Genomic DNA, 23182 nt, shown 5'->3' with positions numbered 1-23182 from the left:
GGATAGCCAGTCTGTATCCTCTGATCAACAGAAAATCAAAAATGAGCACGAAGAACAAAATTATGATATACAATACGATGTTCAAGCCTGTCATCATGTATGCTTCAGGCGTCTGGGGACAAGCGGCTCCATCCAACATTTCCATTTTGGAAAGGTTGCAAAATAAGTTAATTAGGATGATTGTGAATGCTCCTTGGTTTGTGCGGAATGAAGCCATCCGCAGAGATTTGCAGCTGCCTTCCATTCGGCACTCCATCCAGTGGAGGAATCAGAGAGTTTTTGAAAGAACGGAAACTCATGAAAACCCGTTAGTTAGGGAAGCCACAGATTATGCTGTAGACGACCCCTCCCGATATAGAAGGCCCCGACACTCTGTCGAATAAGGCCCTCATGTCCCCCGTTAACGGATGAACAACTTCCTCATCCATCCCACCCCAACCAGGTAGGGGTATCCCGTGAAGGGCGGCACTGATGTCTAAGGACTACATGCCGTCATACCATCAGTCATGAACCCATTGGTCCTTCTTGAGACCAATTATCAGCCGAAAGGGTAGGGGAGCTGGACTCCAAACCTGAAGGAAACGAGGATGACCTTCTGAATTGGGTAGCAGTCGCGGACAACCAGTCGGTCTTTTAAAACCTGTTACGCAAGTTGCACACATACCGATTTTGGACGGCCAGTATAAAATCGGCCGATATTTTATTGGTAGCGGGTGCGTGCACACTCACCGGATTTTTATCGGTCAATCAGTTGCTTTGTTGTCGTTATCAGCACGCACTACCAAAACGAAGTTAATGCATAGTAACTACAATTTCACCGAGCATTCGAGACTGGAATGGTCGGTAAAAAACCGGTGAGTATGCAAGAGTGTATTTAGTCATGTACGCCACTACTTCCCGGTACTGCCGGCGATACAGTGGCAGTGGACGGCTACTCACCGGTATTTTACCGGCGACGATCACAGGTCGGCGTGTGTGCCAGGTCCCGTTCCCACATGTGGTTCACTATTGGAATTTGGACGACCAGTACAAAATCGGCCGTCCAAAATCGGTGTGTGTGCAACTAGCGTAACAGGTTCAAAAAGACCGACTGGTTGTCCGCGACTGCTACCCAATTCTGTTGGTAACCATATTAAATACTACCATAGCTCTCTGGTGGTCAAGGTAAGAAGAAAGCAGTTTTTTGAAAAATTGTAGAAACAAGCTCTGGACCAGACTATTCAGTTTCAAAGAATGATACTGAACATTAGTAACTCTTACTTACTTTGATGATCCAACTAATAATATGGCTCGTTTTTTAAAAGGCAATGAATTGGACGTAACCTACAGAACAAATAATAATTTGAGAAAATTAATTAAAAACAATCAAAATTAAACTACAGTTTCTAATAGACCGAAAATACACAAGTTGACTGGTGGTCATTCGTCTATTGAGAACACTTTCCTAATGCCAGAACAAAAATTGCGGTATCTCGGTTGTTCTGGTGTAGATTTATTTTACGCCAAGGTACGACAGTACGACTATCAAGTTGTGGTACTTGTCCAAAATTTTATATCGGACAAACCGGAAGATTTTTTTCCAAAAGAATAAGAGAGAATAGAACTAGTTTTTTGAATGTATAGACCAATTCAACATTAGCGAATGATCTTTTGACACAGAGGCACGAGTTCAGTCATGGTTATGTCGTATTGCATTCGGAAAAAAAGGTTCCAAATCCAAACTCAACCTTTTGGAATCAATAGATGTAGAAATTAGGAATTATTGCTCAATGATCAAATATATTTGAATTGTTCTCCTTTATCGTATTTATCCCCGAATTGGTAATTAGGACTGATCCTGAAAATAGATTAGATGATAGCTCAGATACAAATTGTTATCCATTACACTAGTTCAGAGCCAATTTACGACTGTAATGCCAACGGCAGCTCTCTGTTAATTTTCGGTCTCTTAATGCGAAAACGATTGTAATAATTTCCTAACACGTAAGATGTTTGAGTTATGATTTTTTTCACAAAACTTCAATGAACACGATATTCCAAATTTGCTTTTCCACTTTTGAGGAAATTGTTTAAAATATGGCAACACAGCGGCTCTGCCCAGTATTTGAATCTGCTTTCCCTGTATATGAGACTTGTAACGCCGCTTCTCCTGCACTTCCGATACTCGAAGTTTCCAGAAAATACCAGAAATACGGAACCGCTACATGAGTAGCAGGTTGACAATCGGAACTGCAATATTGGTTTAACGCGAGTAGTGGTGAGTTAATATTAGAGAAGCGAGGTGAGCAAACTCCATAAGCAAACACATGAATATCAAGAGTATTATATTAGTGTTATCTCTTTGAATAAAATAAGTTGACTCCTGTAAACGCAATATCACATATTTGAACTCGACGTACGCAACAGTACAAAAATGTCCAAAGTACAGAAACATGGCTGCGTTAATCACGAAGATAGTTTTTCTATATATGGGGTCAGTTTACTCTTAAATCGCAGAAACGGCCAATTAATTAAATGACCAAAGTAGCTCCCCATAAGTACTTTGGATGTGTTGTTGGTTATCAAGATTGCGATTGGACTCCTCACATATGTTGCCAAACCTGTGTAGCAAATCTAAGTAACTAGTTAAATGGCAAACGCTCTTCTATGCCTTTTGCAGTTTGAGAAACAAATCATTGAATATCCCAAATATCTTAAACACGTTTTTCCAAAATTAAGTGATGTAAAGCTCAAGAAAAGTATATTTGTTGAACCAAAAATTAGAAAAGTACTAAGTGATCAATAGTTTGATCAAAAATTAGGTAATGTGGAATTAGCTGCGTGGAGTTCTTTCAAAAGAATTGTTTCGGGGTTTTTAGGGAACAAGAAAATAGAAAATTATGAAACACTTGTGAAGGAACTACTTCAATACCACTGCAGAATGGGATGTCGCATGTCGCTAAGAAAATTTGGGTGCTGTCAGTGACGAACAAGGGGAAAGGTTCCACCGAGACATACTGACTATGGAGCAACGTTACCAAGGCAGATGGGATGCAGCAATGATGGGGGGAATATTGTTGGTTCCTTATGAGGGAAAACGATAAAACATATAAACGAAAGTCAACATTTGCACAAAAAAGTCCTCATTTGAATGTTTTTTCATGTGTATTGTAAATAAAGTATGTTATCCTCAAAATATACTGTTTTTTTCTTGTTCTGATCTCATGTATAACCATTGTAATGTTAGTCGCAAAATTGTTTTTCTTATTTGCTAGCTAGTATTATTCTCCAGTCTTATGAGGGCCTCCTAAATAGTTAAATAGTTAGGCAATGAAATTATCATGTATAAGTTTGGCAGGTAGTAATAGTCATAATGATTCAATTTACTATAAACGCACGACATAGAATTTCTATAAACAGAATTGTGAAACCTGAAAACGCTATGGTATAGCAAAATATGTGTCGTGGTTTTGTGAACTTTCAAGGGAAATCTCACATCCAAGTGTGTTTTTTGAATACGTCATAATGCATTTTCATCACGTTGGTGTGTTCTATCATATTTTTAAATTTGGTAAATTTCTTCATTTCTTTCTTTGGCTGTTCCACACAATTTTTTGTATGAAGATGAAGAAGTGAAAGCAAAAAAGCTTTTTTTCTAAACACCATCAACTACATATTCAAATCTCACAGTGGGTGAAAACTACTTGAAACAAAAAGGGTCAGATCAACAAATAAGGGGAATTTAGTCAATTATCAGTAGTTATTCAAATAACCTGAATGTCGACAGTGAGCACCCTAAATCTACTTTTATTAGGTATTATTTCTATTAATCCTCTTTCATTTCACAACACACACACACAATTTTCCTTCAGATATCCAAAATCGTACAAGGTCAATACACTGGTTTGTTGGTGGAAAATAGTCTGATATGGATTACGATTATTCTGACGAAGATTCCGATAATGAAGAAGAAGGTAGGTGATTCATGATTCTTTTGATAATTTTATAAAACAGTGCGACTCGGAATAATTGAAGTATCATTTAATAATCTGGCTTCACCTATTCATGATAAAATAGTATCGTTTTTTTGCTCGTTTTTCATTATTTGTTTTTATTCATCGATACATAGTGAGGCATGGTTCAAGTAAACGATATAGTGCAACCTTACCCTTACAACAACACTTACTCTTTAATAATATCGTTAGAAAGCTAACTAATTCCATTATTCAATAATCATTTCTGATTATATAAGAATCTCAAACACTATATTATATATATATATATATATATATATATATATATATATATAAAGATATAGATGTTTAAATCTGAAGTTCTCATGGATAGGACTATGCTGAACTGGTTTTTCGGGTATTTGATCCGTGTATGTGGTATTATCTGATATAAATTAAAGATAATACACATACACGGATCAAATACCCGAAAAACCAGTTCAGCATATATATATATATATATATATATATATATATATATATATATATATATATATATATATATAGCGTGATAATTGAAAATACTTCTGAATACTACTTACTCACATATATAAACAATCGATCGCTTCAAAAACACTTCACTAACTTTCTTTGAAAGCTTCTGGTAATTTCTCTTCCACATTCTCTGTTTCACTATCACTGTCGTCATTTAAATCAATAATTAATTCATTTCCACCATCAATATGAAAGTGTCCAATCTCCATATAGTCTTTGTCAAATAAAATTACTTTTTTAATCCTTTTCTGGCAGTCTTCTTCGGTTATATTAGATACTTCTTTAATTAGCTCTATAACCTTCTTATCAAATTTTGTAAAATTATTTTTACGCCTGATGATTTCCCCAAATCAACTCGATGGGATTGAAAAATTGAAAATACAAAAATAAAAGAGGACGTCTCTACGTGTCCATACTTTTCAACAATACTGTCAAGCGCATACACTTTTTCAAATGTTTTTGCCTGAAAGTAGTTGGTTTTTGATATAGTTATCTTCACAATTCAAATTGATATCTATTAAAAACTTTGTATTTCATCTTTCCTAGAATTTTTTTCGGTATTTTGATGAGCTGTCACGAATGATAGGAAGCGTTGTCAAGAACTATTACACAATTCGCATTCAAATTTGGGATCGATGTTTTTTAAATCATTCCTCAGAAATATTAGCTTCCATGTTCTTATGATAGTCAACATTACAGTCCCCAAGTTTTTTTCCACATAATTTCAAAGAATTCAGAACCCATCCTTCACTTCCTCCGCAATGCACAATGATTAGTCGCGATCCTTTATTTGCAGGCGTGTTAGGCGTACATATTCTCGAACCATCAGTCCACCCTTTCGTAACTATGTCGTGAGTGTCATACCAAGTTTCGTCCGAATAGGAAATTTGCCGTTGCTCCTGTCTATATTTAGTTATTTGTTCTAAGTATTTGTTACGCAATTCTGCTTCCTATAACTGCTTGACATTTGTTTATTATTTTAAATCTAAATCCTAATTTCTTTATCCAATTCTGAAGAGTTTTGTCACAGCAGTTCACGTTATGGCCGGAAGTATTCAATTTCTTCCTTATGATTTCAGTTGTAGAAATTTTATTGCTTTTGTAACAGTAGTATATTGTGTTTTTCAATGATTTCATTAGATGAACATCTGAAGGTTTTGGTAATTCCATATCACATCGCTTCTTGCATTCATAAGGTTTGCTTTTGACTATTTTACGTACAGTTGAGAAAGGAATTTCGGTCAAATCTGATGTTGCTTGTAATAGTTTGTTTCCCTCGAAACCACACTTGAGATGTAGATTCTTATATACGTTGAAACATAATCTCTGTGTTTCAATATTCAAATACATCCGAACCTTTTTCACTGGTATCTCTTTTTCGCATTGTTCACCTCACAGGAATCACTACACAGGAAAAAGTCTTCGTTGTTATCACACTAGTTATTACTATTAGTACTTGTCCAAGGACGCCACAATTTAAACAGATAACAAAAATTTTGAGTAATTATAACTGCGCCAATATCAAGTTTCAACACTCAAATCTCGATCAGATCCTGAACTGAACATTGGCGATACAACGACGATACTCATTCTATTCGTCACCGTAACATGACTTCAAATTCAATTTTTGACTCTTCAGCCAATCATAAAACTCAGTTAGTAAAAATTATCCAATACAAACCGCCAATTCTTCAGTCCACGTAGACTAGTTGGCAGCGGCATTATTTCTCAGTATTGTTTTTTTTTGGCCTTTGAGATGCCGATAGCTTTAACTATTCACAATACAGGTTACTTCGACTAAACTGTCGAGTATTACTGTGTCTTCGAATGAGATAATGTGGGTATATAGGTATACCTTCTTTTTTGAGAGCATGTTTAGCAAAACCGATTCGTCATTTTGTCCGAGGCGACAGTTTCTTTTGTCTTCGGAGAGACGGGTTCCTATACTTTGTTTCGTGGTTCCGATGTAGATCGACCCGCAGCTACACGGAATCCAGATACCACTGGCGTTGCTAGAGGTTCTCTAGGGTGCTTGTCGGCGACGCGAAATCGACTGCTTCGGATTCTTCTGCACACTCTCACAGATAGCGGAGATGTTTTCGACAGGTATTGGGTTTCGTCGACGAACGGGTGTTGGTCAATTATTATCAATTGTTGAAGATCGGAAGTACCTGTTGAAAGACTATATAATACATTGATTTTTTTTTGTTATATTCAATTTTAACAATTGTTCAACATAACATCCTGGATTAATTCATTTGACTTTTTTGGCAGCACCCGTTGTCCAGTGTTATTGCAAAGGTCATTGCCCATTTGAAGATCCAGAAAGAGAGGGCCTTTGCGAAGTCACAATCCCCGGCGGCAAATGTTTTGCATCCGTCGTTGTTGAAACTGATGATTACGAAGACGATTATCCCACACTAACATTCGGATGCTTGCCGGATACTCAAATGGCAACATTGCAGGTGAGTTCGCTATATTCATTGAACACAACGAACATTGAATTTTCTAGATAATTCGATCAAAATTGATCACAAACTGTACGTTGTATAGACGGAAGAAGACGATTAGAAAGAGATTTTCAAATTTCACATTTACAGTTAGTAAAAATTATTATTTGTTCGACTGATGACATTTTTATTTTGTAGAAACTCTCATAGAATATAAGATAAAGAAAATCAATTTTATATATTATGGAATTGACCGACACTTGATGAAAATCCATACCCAATCCCTTGACATATCAAAGATATTGCGGTTGCTGTATTTCTCGATATTGCAGGAGCATTTGACAATACATCACCTAAATCTGTAGGATCATTTCTGGCTAGGAAAGGTAGTTGCAGAACTGCAACTACGACTCTTCAAGGTACGGCCATTAGGTTCAGGGTCACCAGGGTCACCTCAAGGTAGGATACTGTCTCCCATTTTGTGGTCGCTCCTGATGGATAGTTTGCTTGATGCCCTCGACAGAAGAAAAGTAGATATGCAAGCTTATGATAGCCGTTTGTTCACAGTTTGTGCTTTGTTCAGAGTTGGTGCTTGAGGTAGCAGATGTCTGTCAACCCCAACAAAACTATGATAATTCCCTTCATCAGCTGAAGGAAATTGGACAACCTAACGCCATTTTTTCTCAATGGTGAGGTCATTCCATTTGGAACGGAGCTGAAATATCTGTCGTAGGATTTGTGGTAAAACTTGGGGTATACAACGACTTGTCGACAGCACACTTGTCTTATATTTGGATTCCAGGATATCGGCTGCGGATGCACATCTTCTCCGTCAGCAGGAGGTTCAATATCTTAATGACGATCTAGAAGTAATTTCGAATTGGGGTGAATGTGATCAGGTTCAACAATTCAATGCAACAAAAACCCAAGCAGTGATTTTTTCCATTAACATAAATGTTTCCGAAATGGGCATAATAATGTCAGGTCAGACAATTCTAACTTGGTTAGCGAAACGTGTGTCGAGAGACGGTAATTTGGTTCTGCTGTTGGGAAAGTGTTTCCAATAGCCTAATGAATATATTTTCTATTTTTTTCAGTGCAAAGGATCTTTAGTGCCGCACTTTCAAAGCAAAAGTATTGAGTGTTGTAATGATGCTGATTTTTGCAACAGCCGCCTCTTTCCGAAACATACAATCAAAAACGTCAGCTTGCATCATAAAATGCCCTACATCCTGCTAGGGTCGTCTGTCACTTTGTGCTTTACTGTACTAGTAGCTATTATAGCATTTGTTTTCTGGAGATATCGCCGAAAGAAGAGAAAAGAAAAAGTTGAAAATAACTCGAACACAGAGAAAATGAGCACTGATATGAAAGAAAATATTGACGAATCTAACAAATATATTGATCGATTTCAGTCGAGCACTTTACCTCAGCTAATTGAAGAGTCCGCTGGATCTGGATCAGGACCCACTATTATGGTTCAAAGAACAATTTCCAAGCAGTTAGAGATGGTAGGTTGAGTTAGTTCTAGGCAATAAATAACAATTATTTTCTCTTTCAGCATCCAACGATTTCTTAGTTATATCTGGTTTAACCTAAGAATGAACATGATTTTGAAGATATATTATTGAAGTAAATATCATGAATGATTTCATTATGAAAGTTCTTGTTGTCATTCTAAAAAAAATATCGTTTTGAAAAAATAAAATTACACTCCTTGGATAACTGAGAAAATAAGACTGATGCAGAAATTGAGAGATGAAACATTAACTCGATTCATTAAGTCAAAACTAGCACCTCATTGGGAAAACTATAAACAATTGAGGAATTATACTAACACAGCTATACCTACGCTACAAAACATTAACTCGATTCATTAAGTCAAAACTAGTACATCATTGGGATTACTATAAACAATTGAGGAATTATACAAACACAGCTATACGCTACAAAATATTTACTCGATTCTTTAAGTCAAAACTAGTACATCATTGGGATTACTATAAACAATTGAGGAATTATACTAACACAGCTATACGCTACAAAATATTTACTCGATTCATTAAGTTAAAACCAGCACATCATTGGGATAACTATAAACAATTGAGGAATTATATTAACATAGCTATACGCTACAAAATATTAACTTGATTCATTAAGTCCGAACTAGCACATCGTTGGGATAACTATAAACAATTGAGGAATTATACTAACACAGCTATACGCTACAAAACATTAACTCGATTCATTAAGTCAAAACCAGCACATCATTGGGATAACTATAAACAATTGAGGAATTATACTAACACAACTATACGCTACAAAACATTAACTCGATTCATTGGGTCAAAACTAGTACATCATTGGGATTACTATAAATAATTGAGGAATTATACAAACACAGCTATACGCTACAAAATATTTACTCGATTCATTAAGTCAAAACCAGCACATCATTGGGATAACTATAAACATTTGAGGAATTATATTAACACAGCTATACACTACAAAACATTAACTCGATTAATTAAGTCAAAACTAGCACATCATTGGGATTACCATAAAAAATTGAGTAATTATACTAACACAGCTATACGCTACAAAATATTAACTTGATTCATTAAGTCAGAACTAGCACATCGTTGGGATAACTATAAACAATTGAGGAATTATACTAACACAGCTATACGCTACAAAACATTAACTCGATTCATTAAGTCAAAACCAGCACATCATTGGGATAACTATAAACAATTGAGGAATTATACTAACACAGCTATACGCTACAAAACATTAACTCGATTCATTGGGTCAAAACTAGTACATCATTGGGATTACTGATGCATGTAAATGTGCTAAAATTATACCCTTGCCAGAAAATAATCAACAACAAAATTTTAATGATTTAAGGTCAATAAATATTCTTCCTAAATTTTCCAAGATTATAGAATAAGTAATGGAAAATCAAATGCCACATAAACAGTCTGGTTTCAGAAAAGGTTATATTTGTGCAAGAACATCATTAGAGTTTGTAGATGACATAATTATTGCTATAGATAAGAATGAAGCCGCCATTTTAATTCTTTTGGATTAGTCAAAAGCATTTGACACCATCAATCATAAAATAGTCTGTGCTATATTACATTACAAGTTCAGGTCCATGATATTTATTATACTTGGAGAGAAGTTAAAATAGGTGTACCCCAAGGCAGCATTTTAGGCCCACTTTTCAATACCCTCTATACTCCCCAATACTACTCTATACATTTATCAAAAATTTGAAATCTTGTAGATATTACTTTTATAAAGATGACTCTCAAGTATATTCATCTTTAAAATCTTCAGATATAGGTCAGGCAGTGACCGATATGAATTTTTATCTGAATACGATTTCAGAATTGTCCACTGACCATACGTTGAAAATCAGTCCAAACAAATATGAGTATAGCTATTATCTTTGGAAGTGATAGCATCAGGGAAGAAGTAACAAACTACAGCTTGGAAATGTGAGACTCTTAGATACAATTTAGACCGTATTCAAAAAATTTGGGGTTAATTTCAGATCATAAACTAAGATTTCATGAGCAGGTAACCTACAAACTTAAAATTGGTTATTCATCATTGAAACGTGAATATCCCATCCCCATAGACAATATTTGGATGGGGATGTCAAGAAAGTGCTATGTGATGTCATACCTACCAAAAAACAATAACTGCTCTTTTTTTTAGCAAAGAGTAGTTGGAAAAGGCCGATACGGTGAGGTCTGGTTCGCGAAAAGGCAAGGAGAGAAAGTTGCAGCCAAAGTTTTTCTCACCACCGAGGAAAAATCTTGGAAGAGAGAATTGGAGGTATATCAGACGATTCATATGCGGCACGAAAACATATTAGGCTTCATAGCATCGGATATCAGAGGTAAGAGTAGGACTCCATATTCTCAAAAATGTAACATTCCTTACATGTTTTCAGGAAGTTGTGGCTGGACTCAGATGATTTTAATCACAGATTTTCACGAATATGGATCTGTATACGATTATCTCCAAACGCGTACTATTGATCCACGCTCATTAGTGACTATGGCATGGAGTATATCCAGAGGTCTGACACACCTTCACGAAGAAATCTTTGATGTAAGAATCATTCAGTTAATGAACAACTGTTGATAATAGTCACCCAATGAACATTGTAACATTGAGTACTGAAGTATGAAGAAACAATATACTATGGAGAAACTTTAACACAGGTTCCAGTATACGGGGTGTAACCAAAACGTAGGTCATAAATTGAAAAACATTCTGGGGTCAAGAATAACTCGAGTGGATATAACTTACATGTGCACACAAAAACGTTACAGCCCTTGGAAAGTACTAAATGAAAATACATTTTTTTCAATATTTTATGAACTGTTAAACATTTTGTGATGAAAAAGGATCCATGTCTGCTCAGTGATTCACCAGGATACTTGGAAGAGGTAAATTCAGGAATAAAGCATGATATGTGGAGCTCCTGCGCAATTCGATAATGAAGTTAGGGAATATCTTTTCGGTCTGCAGGGGCCCTGATGCACTTATTTCTTGGCCAGGCAGAAGTCCAGATCTTAACTCTGTCAACATTTGCTAATGGAATATTTTGAGAATTAGGAGTGGACCGAACCGTTACATTACCCATCATAATTAATAAACAATTCTCACAAACATACCTAACATTTTTTATTTTTAGACGCGTTTAGACATCGTAGCTTGCTTGGTAGAGGAAGCTACGATGTTCGCGAAATGCGTCTACAAAAGTTACGGTAACTTGGAAGTGGTGAATTCAAGAATAAGGCTCCTGCGCAATTCGATAACAAAGTTAGGGAATATCTTTTTGGTCGGTACCCTGGACGTTGGATTAGAAGTGGCCCTGATGCACCTATTTCTTGGCCAGCCAGAAGTCCAGATCTTAACTCTATCGACTTTTGCTACTGAAGTTTTTTGAAAGAGGACGTGTATTCTGTTGAGATAATTGTCGAACAACAACTGAGGTATCGAATCATTGAAAGTGCGAAATGATTTCGTCAGAAGCCTATGATATTTCAAAAAATTTAGTTATCTTTTTTTAAAGCGTTACCGAATGTGTATTCACGAAAGTGAAGGCCATTTTGAATATTTATTTCAGGAAATTCCTCACACTTTTACATATTTTATGTGCCTGCAAATAACTTGAATACTCATTATTATAACTTTTTTATTGCTCAAAATTTTTGACACATCTCGATGAAAACGGGCTTTTCGAAAGATTGTTAACTAGCAAAAAAATGATGTATCGAACCATACTTAGTCACAACTAATTTAGATGTAACGCATAGAAGATTTTGAAAGAGTTCAGGGGTTCAATACCACCCCTAAAATTTGTATGGGCTGAACATATTTCGTGGTTCCATATGAAAATGATACTCTTTCGGTGAGAGAGCCAAGGATTCATTTTCATTTCAAAGTGTTGAACAGTTCATGAAATATTGGTAAATATCAAATTTCATTTTGTCGATGTCAACAATGTCAAGTCAGATTTGAAGTAAATTTGTCATCGCGTTCCTCAGGGTTCTGTCCTCGGCCCAATATCATTCATCATTTATATGAATGACTTATGTATCTTTATTCCACCAACAAAATGAGTTTTGTTTGCCGACGACACAACCCTCACATGCTCAGACAAATGACATATCAGTTTACCTCAAATGAGACAGATATGAAAACTCAGCAAACAATTGGTTCACAGCAAATAAACTGAAACTGAAGGAATATTGTAATATCCTCAAACACTAGTGTTACTCTAGGAGACACTGAATATTCTAGGTATTCATATTGATGCTAGACTTAGTTGGTCCAGCCACATTGAAGCAACTACTCGTAAGCTGTCTAGTGTTTTATTTGTTCTTAGACAGTTGAGAAATGCTGTAGGTTTGATGACACTGAAGATAGCTTATCATTCACTATTCCACGCAGTTAGTTCATACGGAGTATTGATTTGGAGGCATTCCACAAACTCAATCACAATTTTCAGATGTCAGAAAAAAGCCATGAGAATCATGACAAATATAGTCGTCCTCTTTTTATTCAATTTGAAATCATATATATTTATGTTGTGTTATTGGAGATTCACAAGAATATGGAGATGTTTCCAAAACACTTTCACAATCATGACTATTCAACAAGATCCGCATGTTTATTGAATAATACAAGACACAGATTAGCAGTTGGTCAAAAAAACTCCCTGAATTTAAACTTATACAACTGTCTCCATCCCACAGACAAATCTTTGGATTTCAGAAATTTTAAAAATAATATCAAGAGATATATTCTCAACCACTGTTTTTACACAATCAAAAAATATGCTGCTGTGGCTGGTCAATTCATAGTTCTTGAAAAATGATTCATGTTGTAAAGTTCTGATGAAGCCCTTTCGTATTTACTTTAATCTAAAGACGTTGTTGCTCATTTTAAGTATCTATCATAGTACCTATAATATATAGTATATATGACTTGCCATAAATATATTTTATATATAGAGTGGTCAAATAATTTACTCTACTCTATTTTCCAATGCTGTACTAATTTTGTATGCACATTCGCATTAAGGTAAGTATATACAAGCGAGTTATTATTGACCCCGGCATATGTGACTCAATTTATGACCTACCTTTTTGTTATACTCTGCATATGTGTGAAGTGTGTAATGAAACACACAATATTATAAAAGTCATAAGAATTTTTTTCAGCATATCATGAGAAATCAAACAGAAAAATCTGAGGTTTCGAAAACTCTCTCCATTTATATTATTTATAATGATAATAATATTGCTTTTATTGTTTTCAGTCATAATACTGTTACGTTTTCCCCCGTGGGTTCACCAATAATTGACTACCCTGAATACACTTAACTTTATTCCACTTTTAATACAACAAACACTTCAACTGAAAACTTAACTATTATTTGAATGTCTATCGCCTCACTAGATCACTTTGCGTACCGCACTGTGGCTTCCACTTGATTGTCTCGATATCTTCGTGGCTAGCCTTTAAATATCGTAATTGAATGCCGTAGAAATTTCGTCGCAGTTGCATCGAAGTCGGTAGCATTATTCTCGCTGTTTCTAGACTAGTGGGGAATCATATATATATATATATATATATATATATATATATATATATATATATATATATATATATATATATATATATATATATATATATATATATATATATATATATAAATTGGATAATGTTAGCGACTGGAGAAATGTATGGTAAAATGGATTAACAGGGTCTCTCAGTCAAGAAATCAAAAATCAAACTCTGCTTTACTTTGCCAAGCTTTCGCTTCTAATGGGAAGCTTCTTCAGGGCAGTCAAAATGAGTGAAAAACAATAAATTGAAGATAGAATTGACATAAAAGTTAACATGTATACGATTTTTTTTTTTTTTTATAGATTATAGATTATAGATTAATGAAAAATGTCCACTGCACGATTACCTAAAAAATTCAGTGTTGAAAGTAGATATTGTCAACAAGACTTTGTCTTATGATCAAAAGCCTCACGAAATGGAGTACATGTTAACTTTTATGTCAATTCTATCTTCAATTTATTGTTTTTCACTCATTTTTACTGCCCTGAAGAAGCTTCCCATTAGAAGCGAAAGCTTGGCAAAGTAAAGCAGAGTTTGATTTTTGATTTTTTGACTGAGAGACCCTGTTAATCCATTTCACCATATAAATATATATATATATATATATATATATATATATATATATATATATATATATATATATAATATATATATATATATATATATATATATATATATATATATATATATATATATCTCCATCACTTCCACAATGGAGAAGGAAGTCCACAACGAATTGCCTTTCTTAGACGTATTGGTGAAGAGGACCGACACTAAATGGAAAACATCTGTATATCCCACTCACATAGGGCAGTATCAAAAATGACCTTCATCGGAATGGTTACTTCAGAGTGATGATAGAACAGACTTTAGCTTTAGAAGACAGCAAAGCCCCATAAGGAAGAGAAACTGCCTTAACTAGTACTAGTACTTCCCTTCATCAGAGGATTATCGGAAAGATTAAAAAGGATTGGGTCCAAGTATAACATCAGAACCTGCTTCAGATCTGGGAACACTATCCGTGGCAGCCTCACCAAAACCAGGCCACCAAACGCGGACTGCGATTCCAAGAATTGCATTTACCGGAAACCCTGCGAGTGCAGAGAATCATAAATCGGTGAAACTAAGAGGCCATTGAAAGTTCGCATTGCTGAGCACAAGAAACACACACAGCGAGGAGAAACCAGCAAATCCGAAATAGCAGAGCATGTTTAGAGTCATCAGCATAATATCAAGTAGGCTCAAGCTGAAATCATCCACAAAGAGGAACACTGGTTTAGGAGAGAATTCAAAGAAGCTACGTATAAGTTGTTCAACAACGTATTCAGCCAAGCCAGCGTTGAGATACGTAACATATGGAAACCTCTAATCAAGCGAAAAACGACCAACTCCCGACAAACGGTCATCTCCCGCTAAAATCAATGAAGCGGAGAGAGGGAAGAGGGGACAGGTGAAAGCACTCGAATGACCTGTAAATAGTCGGATCTCGGAGGAATAAGTCCTGTATCAGTCCTGAGGGTAAGGGAGCTGGGCTCCAACCTGCTTGAATCGAAGATGATTTTCCACGGAATAAATCCAGTTATCATCCGAAGACGATTGTGGATACTAACAATCGGAACGACGTGACGTAACTTGGTTTGGAATCTTTCAATTTCACTTTTTGTTAATAATATTTTTAATTTCCAGCTTTAATTAATTTTTCAATTTTTTATTTTTTTGGTTGTAGCTTGTATGTTATTTCTTTGTAATTTCAGTTTTTGTTCAATAAAATTGTTATTTTCGGTTTATTTTTTGAATTTTTTTCAGAGATTTCAAATCAATTTATATTATATCAGACAATGGAAGTCCGAACTGATGATATACACTACAGTGTTATAAAGTAGGTTCATTTCCCGTGACGGAAAATTCAGTTAATCCTAAGAAATTTGTATATTATTTTTTGAAAACAAAATAATTCCATAAATTTTGTTCCAACAGATCGTACATATTTCATAAATGTCATTTATTCTGAAGTCAACATATAACAATGCAAAACAAAAGTTCAGCTTTGAGATGACACCAATATGTTTTTGTGGAAGGCTTGGTATACTTGAAATTTGAGTTTTTTTTTATTTTTGCGGGACTAGATTATAGATTATTGAAATATGTCCACTGCACGATTACCTAATAAATTCAGTGTTGAAAGTAGATATTGTCAACAAGACTTTGTCTTATAATCAAAAGCCTCACGAAATGGAGTACTCTTCTATAGTATCCATAGTAATTCAATCAATTTCTTGGAGTTTATGTGATATCCTTTGCTTTCTTCTCACACTGAATATTAATTTCAGACAATAACTCTCTGCTATGTAGTTTCAGCGGCAAGACATAAAAGGTGTACAGGAGAAGAATGAGAAAAATTGCTCTCAATGATACATTTCAAAACTATTTTGAGGTTGTAAATATTGAGTTTGAAATCTAAATTCGGAATGAAAAATCGAAATTTCAATTCAAAAGTACCGTAGGCTCTCATCTTCCAGCAAACTTTTTTTCAATTTGCATCAATTTCAGACTGAGCCAACAATTATTTTTCAATTTAAATTTGGATGCTTAGTACCGATAATTATTTTTCAGGTTCATGGAAAACCAGCTATTGCCCACAGAGATATAAAAAGCAAAAATATTCTAGTAAAGGCTGATGGAGAATGCTGTATTGCAGATTTTGGACTTGCTGTACAATTTAAATCAAACACAAATAAAATCAATCTTCCTTCTGACGCGATTAGCGGTACAAAAAGGTATTTATGATTCCTGAGAATTCTTCCGATTTTGTTTGGCAATGGAACATCTCAAGAAATCTACAATATGTCAATTTCATTGCTATGGCTGAGAAATTGAAAGTATATGGAATTAGTTTTAGAAAGATTGAGACGTAATTTGAATTGAAAGCATATGGAATTAGTTTAAGAAAGATTGAAACGTAATTTTTTAGCAGAAAACCAGTCCAGTATGTGGTACATAAGATGTTTTGAAGTGTTTTAAAGATTGGCTTGACCGAAGTCTTGAACGATTATGCTGGTGTCGTCTGCGAACAGTGAGAAGTGTGGTACACCATGTTAATTTTAATATATAATCACTTGTTAAATCTCAGTAATTATAATCATTATTTTTGCAGATATATGGCCCCAGAAATATTAAATGATACCATCGACAACCAAAATATATATGCCCATAAAATGGCTGATATTTATGCATTGGGTTTAGTACTGTGGGAAATGTCCAGAAGGTACGATTTTCTTTCGTTGGGTTACTTTTCAAAATTGCAATATATTGAAACTGCTATCACTTTTTGAAAGTCAATATCACAGCAAATAAGTTTTCTCTCGTACAGTTTTTGAAATTACATTGAGATACACAAGTGAGACGGACTTGTTTTCAATAAATTACTGCATTAATTGAGAGAAAATTATCGAAGTATTTTAAAATTTCTTTTTTTTATACACAATGTTACAGTGAATTATTGTATTTATTGTCTAGATAGATATCAAGATATATTTCTCGATGATATCCCAATATAAAATATCATAATCGAATTTTGGAAAAATTCATTAACAAACGATCAGTATCAGAATATTTTTCATCACATATTATACCTCCTTATTCTATAGTAAAAAGGAAGTAAAACCGTAAAACAAAAAATATAAACTATTGGTGCGTAATATCATATAAATCCTTCAGAAGAATTTCTTTCTTTTCATTTGCATATCTTCTTTAGGTGTTCTTACTTATCATATTCAACACCTTCATGGAATAAATGTTTTATACAAATATAAAAAAATATTTTCAGGAGTTAATAGTTGAAAAATGAATCAAACAGTGGTTTGAAAAAACATGATTTTGAAAACTTCCTCAGTTTATTAAATTTTCGGATATACTATCGAAATTATTTCGCTCGAACTCACTGTTTATGCACATATGATTTTTATATTAGGTTGCCCAAAAAGTTCTCTTCGTTTTTATGAGTCTACATTGAACTATAATATCGTTGGCACTTTTGCCAACGAAGGCAAGTCGAATAATTTCGTCAACATAAAAATTATGTTTTCGGGAGTCGATGAAGTCGACGAAGGTCGTTTTTGTCTGGTCCTGATCGGCTAAATTTCTACCGGTGAGAAATTTATCAAAGTGCTTGAGAAGATGGAAGTCGGTAGGCGAGAGATCTAGCGAGTATGGTTGGTGAGGCAGACCTTCCATGCTCAATTCGTTTAATTTTCGGACAGTGATTTGGGAAACGTTCGGACTGCCATTGTCATTGAGCAGGATCTTTTTTCTTCTGTTGACCAGTGACGGATGCTGCTGACACAATTTTCGGTAGTTTTCGCCCACATGAGGCGATCAGAAAGGACACCTCATTGTGGTGGTCTGTGAATAATAATCTAGACTCTACCACAATTCCCAAGTATCTCACATTCGTTTTTGTCTCAATCTCACTCTCATCCATTCTTATGACCGGGGATCATTCACTTCTTCTGGCCTATAAGTACATACTCTGTCTTTTTTTCGTTGTACCCCAACCACATCTCTCCCTCCCATGCTTTGCGTTCACCCCAGAACAGATTCCATCTATCATCGACCCCATTGACAGAGCCACCTTTGAAGATGACCAGCTGGTCATCCGCGTAGGCCTGCACTTGCACCCTGCTTCCAACCATAGAGTCGGTCCCAGACTAGAACCCTGAGGACAGCCTCTCTTTACCGTTTCAGAGTGCGTACCGCAGGTAACTTTTCTCTACCCTATGAAGCTCATGCACGTCTTACCCACTTCTTCGGCATTCCCATTCGCGTCATACACCTCTCAATTGCTGGTGCCCAGGCAGTATTGAAGGCGTTGGACAGATCCAACGCCACAATCAGACTGTGTCTCCATCCTCTCTTATTCTCTCTCATCTTTTTCACCATTTTCTCTACGGCTACTACTGTATCCATTCCTCCTCTAAAACCAAACCGGTTAGGAGAGAATTTCAACTTCCTTTCACTCCAGATCTGAATCCTACCATTGAGAAGCCTGTCCAACATCCAACATCTGCCCCATGCCTGTCAGTGAACTGAAGGGCCTGAGGTTCCCGTCCTTTTTGGAATCCAAACGACCTTGGTTCGCTTCCATACTGCAGAGAAAAACTTTCTTTCCAGACAGGCGTTAAACAGTTGAACACTTTGACGTACAAGTGTAATTATTTTCCAAATAAATATTTCAAAATCATTCTAGGTGTAATTTTGACGAACAATTCGATTTGGAATACCAAATACCATTCCAAGACAACGTTTCGAATAACCCAACATTCGAGGAGATGAAAGAAGTTGTATGCGTTAAAAAAATTCGGCCAGAAATACCAGATAGCTGGGACAATCATGAAATTATGAAAACTTTTGCTAAAATAATGCAGGTGAGTACTGAGGTAGAGTACATTTACTTCTAAAATACAACTTTTTTAAACTCTAACATATCACATACTTGTACGTATGCCTACTTTCTAATGAATGAATCTACCAGAAAAGGCCAGGTATGAATTCATCAACTATAATCTGTTTAGAAAGGAGAGAGATTACAGCAGTATATACAGATAGAGATTTTATCGAGTGTGTATGATACAAATCAAGAATGAAATAATTCGTGGACACAACACTCAAAAAAAAAGGGGTCAAACCGCGGACACGTGTTTCTGGCTATTGGCCTCATCAGCGCGGTGCAGCCAAGTGTAAAGATGAGCAACGCTTGTTTGCCGAAAGCAGGAAACAACACATATGCACGGAGTCAACAAGAGAAGCCAACCACGCATTTGTGGTCCCAGTTAGAAGACCTAGAATTCCCTGGCTACCAGGCTACATCTAACATGACCACGTAGGCAGCTATAGCTACCTGCGTGACATCCGGGTCCAGGATATAAATACAGATAGAGATTTTATCGAGTGTGTATGATACAAATCAAGAATGAAATAATTCGTGGACACATCACTCAAAAAAAGGGGGCAAACCGCGGACACGTGTTTCTGGCTATTGGCCTCATCAGCGCGGTGCAGCCAAGTGTAAAGATGAGCAACACTTGTTTGCCGAAAGCAGGAAACAACACATACGCACGGAGTCAACAAGAGAAGCCAACCGCGCATTTGTGGTCCCAGTGAGAAGACCTAGAATTCCCAGGCTACATCTAACATGACCACGTAGGCAGCTATAGCTACCTGCGTGATATCCGGCTCCAGGATATAAATACAGATAGAGATTTTATCGAGTGTGTATGATACAAATCAAGAATGAAATAATTCATGGACACAACACTCAAAAAAAAGGGGGCAAACCGCGGACACGTGTTTCTGGCTATTGGCCCCATCAGCGCGGTGCAGCCAAGTGTAAAGATGAGCAACACTTGTTTGCCGAAAGCAGGAAACAACACATACGCACGGAGTCAACAAGAGAAACCAACCGCGCATTTGTGGTCCCAGTTAGAAGATCTAAAATTCCCAGGCTACATCTAACATGACCACGTAGGCAGCTATAGCTACCTGCGTGACATCCGGGTCCAGGATATAAATACGGATAGAGATTTTATCGAGTGTGTATGAAACAAATCAAGAATGAAATAATTCGTGGACACAACACTCAAAAAAAAAGGGGGGGCAAACCGCGGACACGTGTTTCTGGCTATTGGCCTCATCAGCGCGGTGCAGCCAAGTGTAAAGATGAGCAACACTTGTTTGCCGAAAGCAGGAAAGCAGGGTAGACATATCTCAATGATTTTGTGGATGAATTGCAGTGCTATTTGCTTGAGACGACTATGTTGCTTTCTTTGATGTAGCGACATGTCTGTATTCTTGAAATTTTTTTACTCTCAGACAATACTGAACCAACTATATATGAATTGATGTTTCGAAAGTACCTGAAAATAAACAGATTCAATAATGGCGAATTATTCAATTCAGTTTGATCGTTCATAAAATATCAAGAGTTTTTGAATTGTTTATTTCCATACTCTCCAACAGGTTAAGTTTCAAACCTTTCTTCTAGAAATGGAGGGAAGGGGCAACCATGAATTCAAGCTCCCCCATTTCCAGAAGAACGGTTTGAAATTCAACCGGTTGGGAGAGTATGGAAATAAACAAATTCAAAAACTCTCAACATATGATGAAAGATCAAACTGAACTGAAACTCACCAACCAAATTCTACGCGGGTAAAGCCGCGGACGACAACTAGTTATTCATATTGGAGTGATACGAAAGAGAAACCTTCAAACAATTTTGATTGGTTCGGGTGGGAAAGAAAACATCAAATTAGTAACTAAATTAATTTCAATGAAATTAATTTAGTTACTAGACGGTTCGATCAATATTTTTGTTATTTTTTGTAGGAAATGTGGCATGAAAATCCCGCTGTCAGACTCACTGCAATGAGAGTGAAGAAAACTTTAAACAAACTGAGAACTGCGAATGGTCACATTGCAATATATGTATATACTGCTAATAACTCCTCAAAATATGTTTGAGCGAAACCGAAGATACAGACGAATCGAAGAGTTCCAGTGATTAAACTTGTGTGACTCAATCCTGAAGAGCAGAAGGTTTTCTGTAGTATTTCAACCAAGATCTGACGCAATTATTCAACATAATTAAAAGGACGAGAAATAGAGAATAAACAAAAAAGGAACCTCAAGGATCTGGAAACTAATGAATATTTCAATTGACAAAAAGTAATGAATTTCATTAATAAAATATTTGATGTGCAATCAAGGACTGTAGTTTTCTTCAAAAACAAATTCAATATTTATATTTCCTTTGGAATACAAATATTAATGAAAAAAAAATGGTTGTGGGACTTATGGATTAGTATAATTTGCTACTTTGTTGAATATGAAATATCTCAGGATAGTCATAGATTAACATTTAAAGTGGATAAATTGATGGATGTAGCCGTTACTACATTGTAGGATATCATAATGAAGAAAAGATAATTAAAACTTTCTATGGTTTTATGACTTTTATTTGTAACTAACGTTACTGCAGTTGTGTCCTATAAGGACATTTTCAAACTTATACATCAATGAAAAAAAAAAAATAAATATGGTTGTGGGACTTATGGGGAAGTATAGTTCGCTTCTTTGTTGAATATGAAATATCTTAGGATAGTCATAGATTGATATTTAAAGTGGGTAAATTGATGGATGTAGCCGTTACTACGTGGTAGGATATCATAATGAAGAAAATATAATTGAAACTTTCTATGTTTTTATCACTTTCATTTGTAACTAACGTTACTGCAGTTTTATCCTATATGGACATTTTCAAACTTATACTTTAATGAAAAAATTATGGTTGTGGGACTTATGGGGAAGTATAATTCGCTTCTTTGTTGAATATGAAATATCTTAGGATAGTCATAGATTGATATTTAAAGTGGGTAAATTGATGGATGTAGCCGTTACTACGTGGTAGGATATCATAATGAAGAAAAAATAATTGAAACTTTCTATGTTTTTATCACTTTTATTTGTAACTAACGTTACTGCAGTTTTATCCTATATGGACATTTTCAAACTTATACCTTAATGAAAAAATTATGGTTGTGGGACTTATGGGGAAGTATACATCGCTTCTTTGTTGAATTTGAAATATCTTAGAATAGTCATAGATTGATATTTAAAGTGGGTAAATTGATGGATGTAGCCGTTACTACATGGTAGGATATCATAATGAAGAAAAAATAATTAAAAATTTCTATGTTTGTACCACTTTCATTTGTAATTAAAGTTACTGCAGTTTTGTGCTATAAGGCATTTTCAAACTTATACATTATTAAAAAAAATTATAGTTGTGGAACTTATGAGGAAGTGTAATTCGCTTCTTTGTTGAATATGAAATATCTTAGGATAGTCATAGATTGATATTTAAAGTGGGTAAATTGATGGATGTAACCGTTACTACGTGGTAGGATATCATAATGAAGAAAAAATAATTGAAACTTTCTATGTTTTTATCACTTTTATTTGTAACTAACGTTACTGCAGTTTTATCCTATATGGACATTTTCAAACTTATACCTTAATGAAAAAATTATG

At 35.3% G+C, this 23182-nt stretch overlaps 1 protein-coding gene across 3 annotated transcripts; it reads left to right on the top strand.

The window, feature by feature from the left end:
* The first annotated feature begins 3636 nt into the window (after window positions 1–3636).
* Window positions 3637–21857, top strand: LOC141481860 (bone morphogenetic protein receptor type-1B-like). 3 transcript variants are annotated; one of them, XM_074174167.1, is made up of 10 exons: window positions 3637–3793; window positions 3852–3953; window positions 6762–6952; window positions 8035–8448; window positions 10667–10850; window positions 10905–11065; window positions 16712–16875; window positions 17253–17363; window positions 19344–19521; window positions 21479–21857. In XM_074174167.1, the coding sequence occupies exons 2-10, from the start codon at window positions 3908–3910 to the stop codon at window positions 21611–21613; spliced, it is 1584 nt and encodes a 527-aa protein (XP_074030268.1). In that variant the 5' UTR covers window positions 3637–3793; window positions 3852–3907; the 3' UTR covers window positions 21614–21857. The 3 variants fall into 3 exon arrangements, with proteins under 3 accessions (XP_074030268.1, XP_074030271.1, XP_074030269.1); XM_074174170.1 differs by lacking the exon at window positions 19344–19521; XM_074174168.1 differs by lacking the exon at window positions 3852–3953 and having other exon boundaries at window positions 3643–3793.
* The last annotated feature ends 1325 nt before the right edge of the window (window positions 21858–23182 follow it).

Source organism: Leptinotarsa decemlineata, unplaced genomic scaffold (genome assembly GCF_025532065.1).
Source record: "Leptinotarsa decemlineata unplaced genomic scaffold, Ldec_3_MD MMD2_tig00000505_RagTag_RagTag, whole genome shotgun sequence".
In the NCBI taxonomy this organism is placed as follows: domain Eukaryota; kingdom Metazoa; phylum Arthropoda; class Insecta; order Coleoptera; family Chrysomelidae; genus Leptinotarsa; species Leptinotarsa decemlineata.
This window is presented reverse-complemented; position numbering and strand designations above follow the sequence as displayed.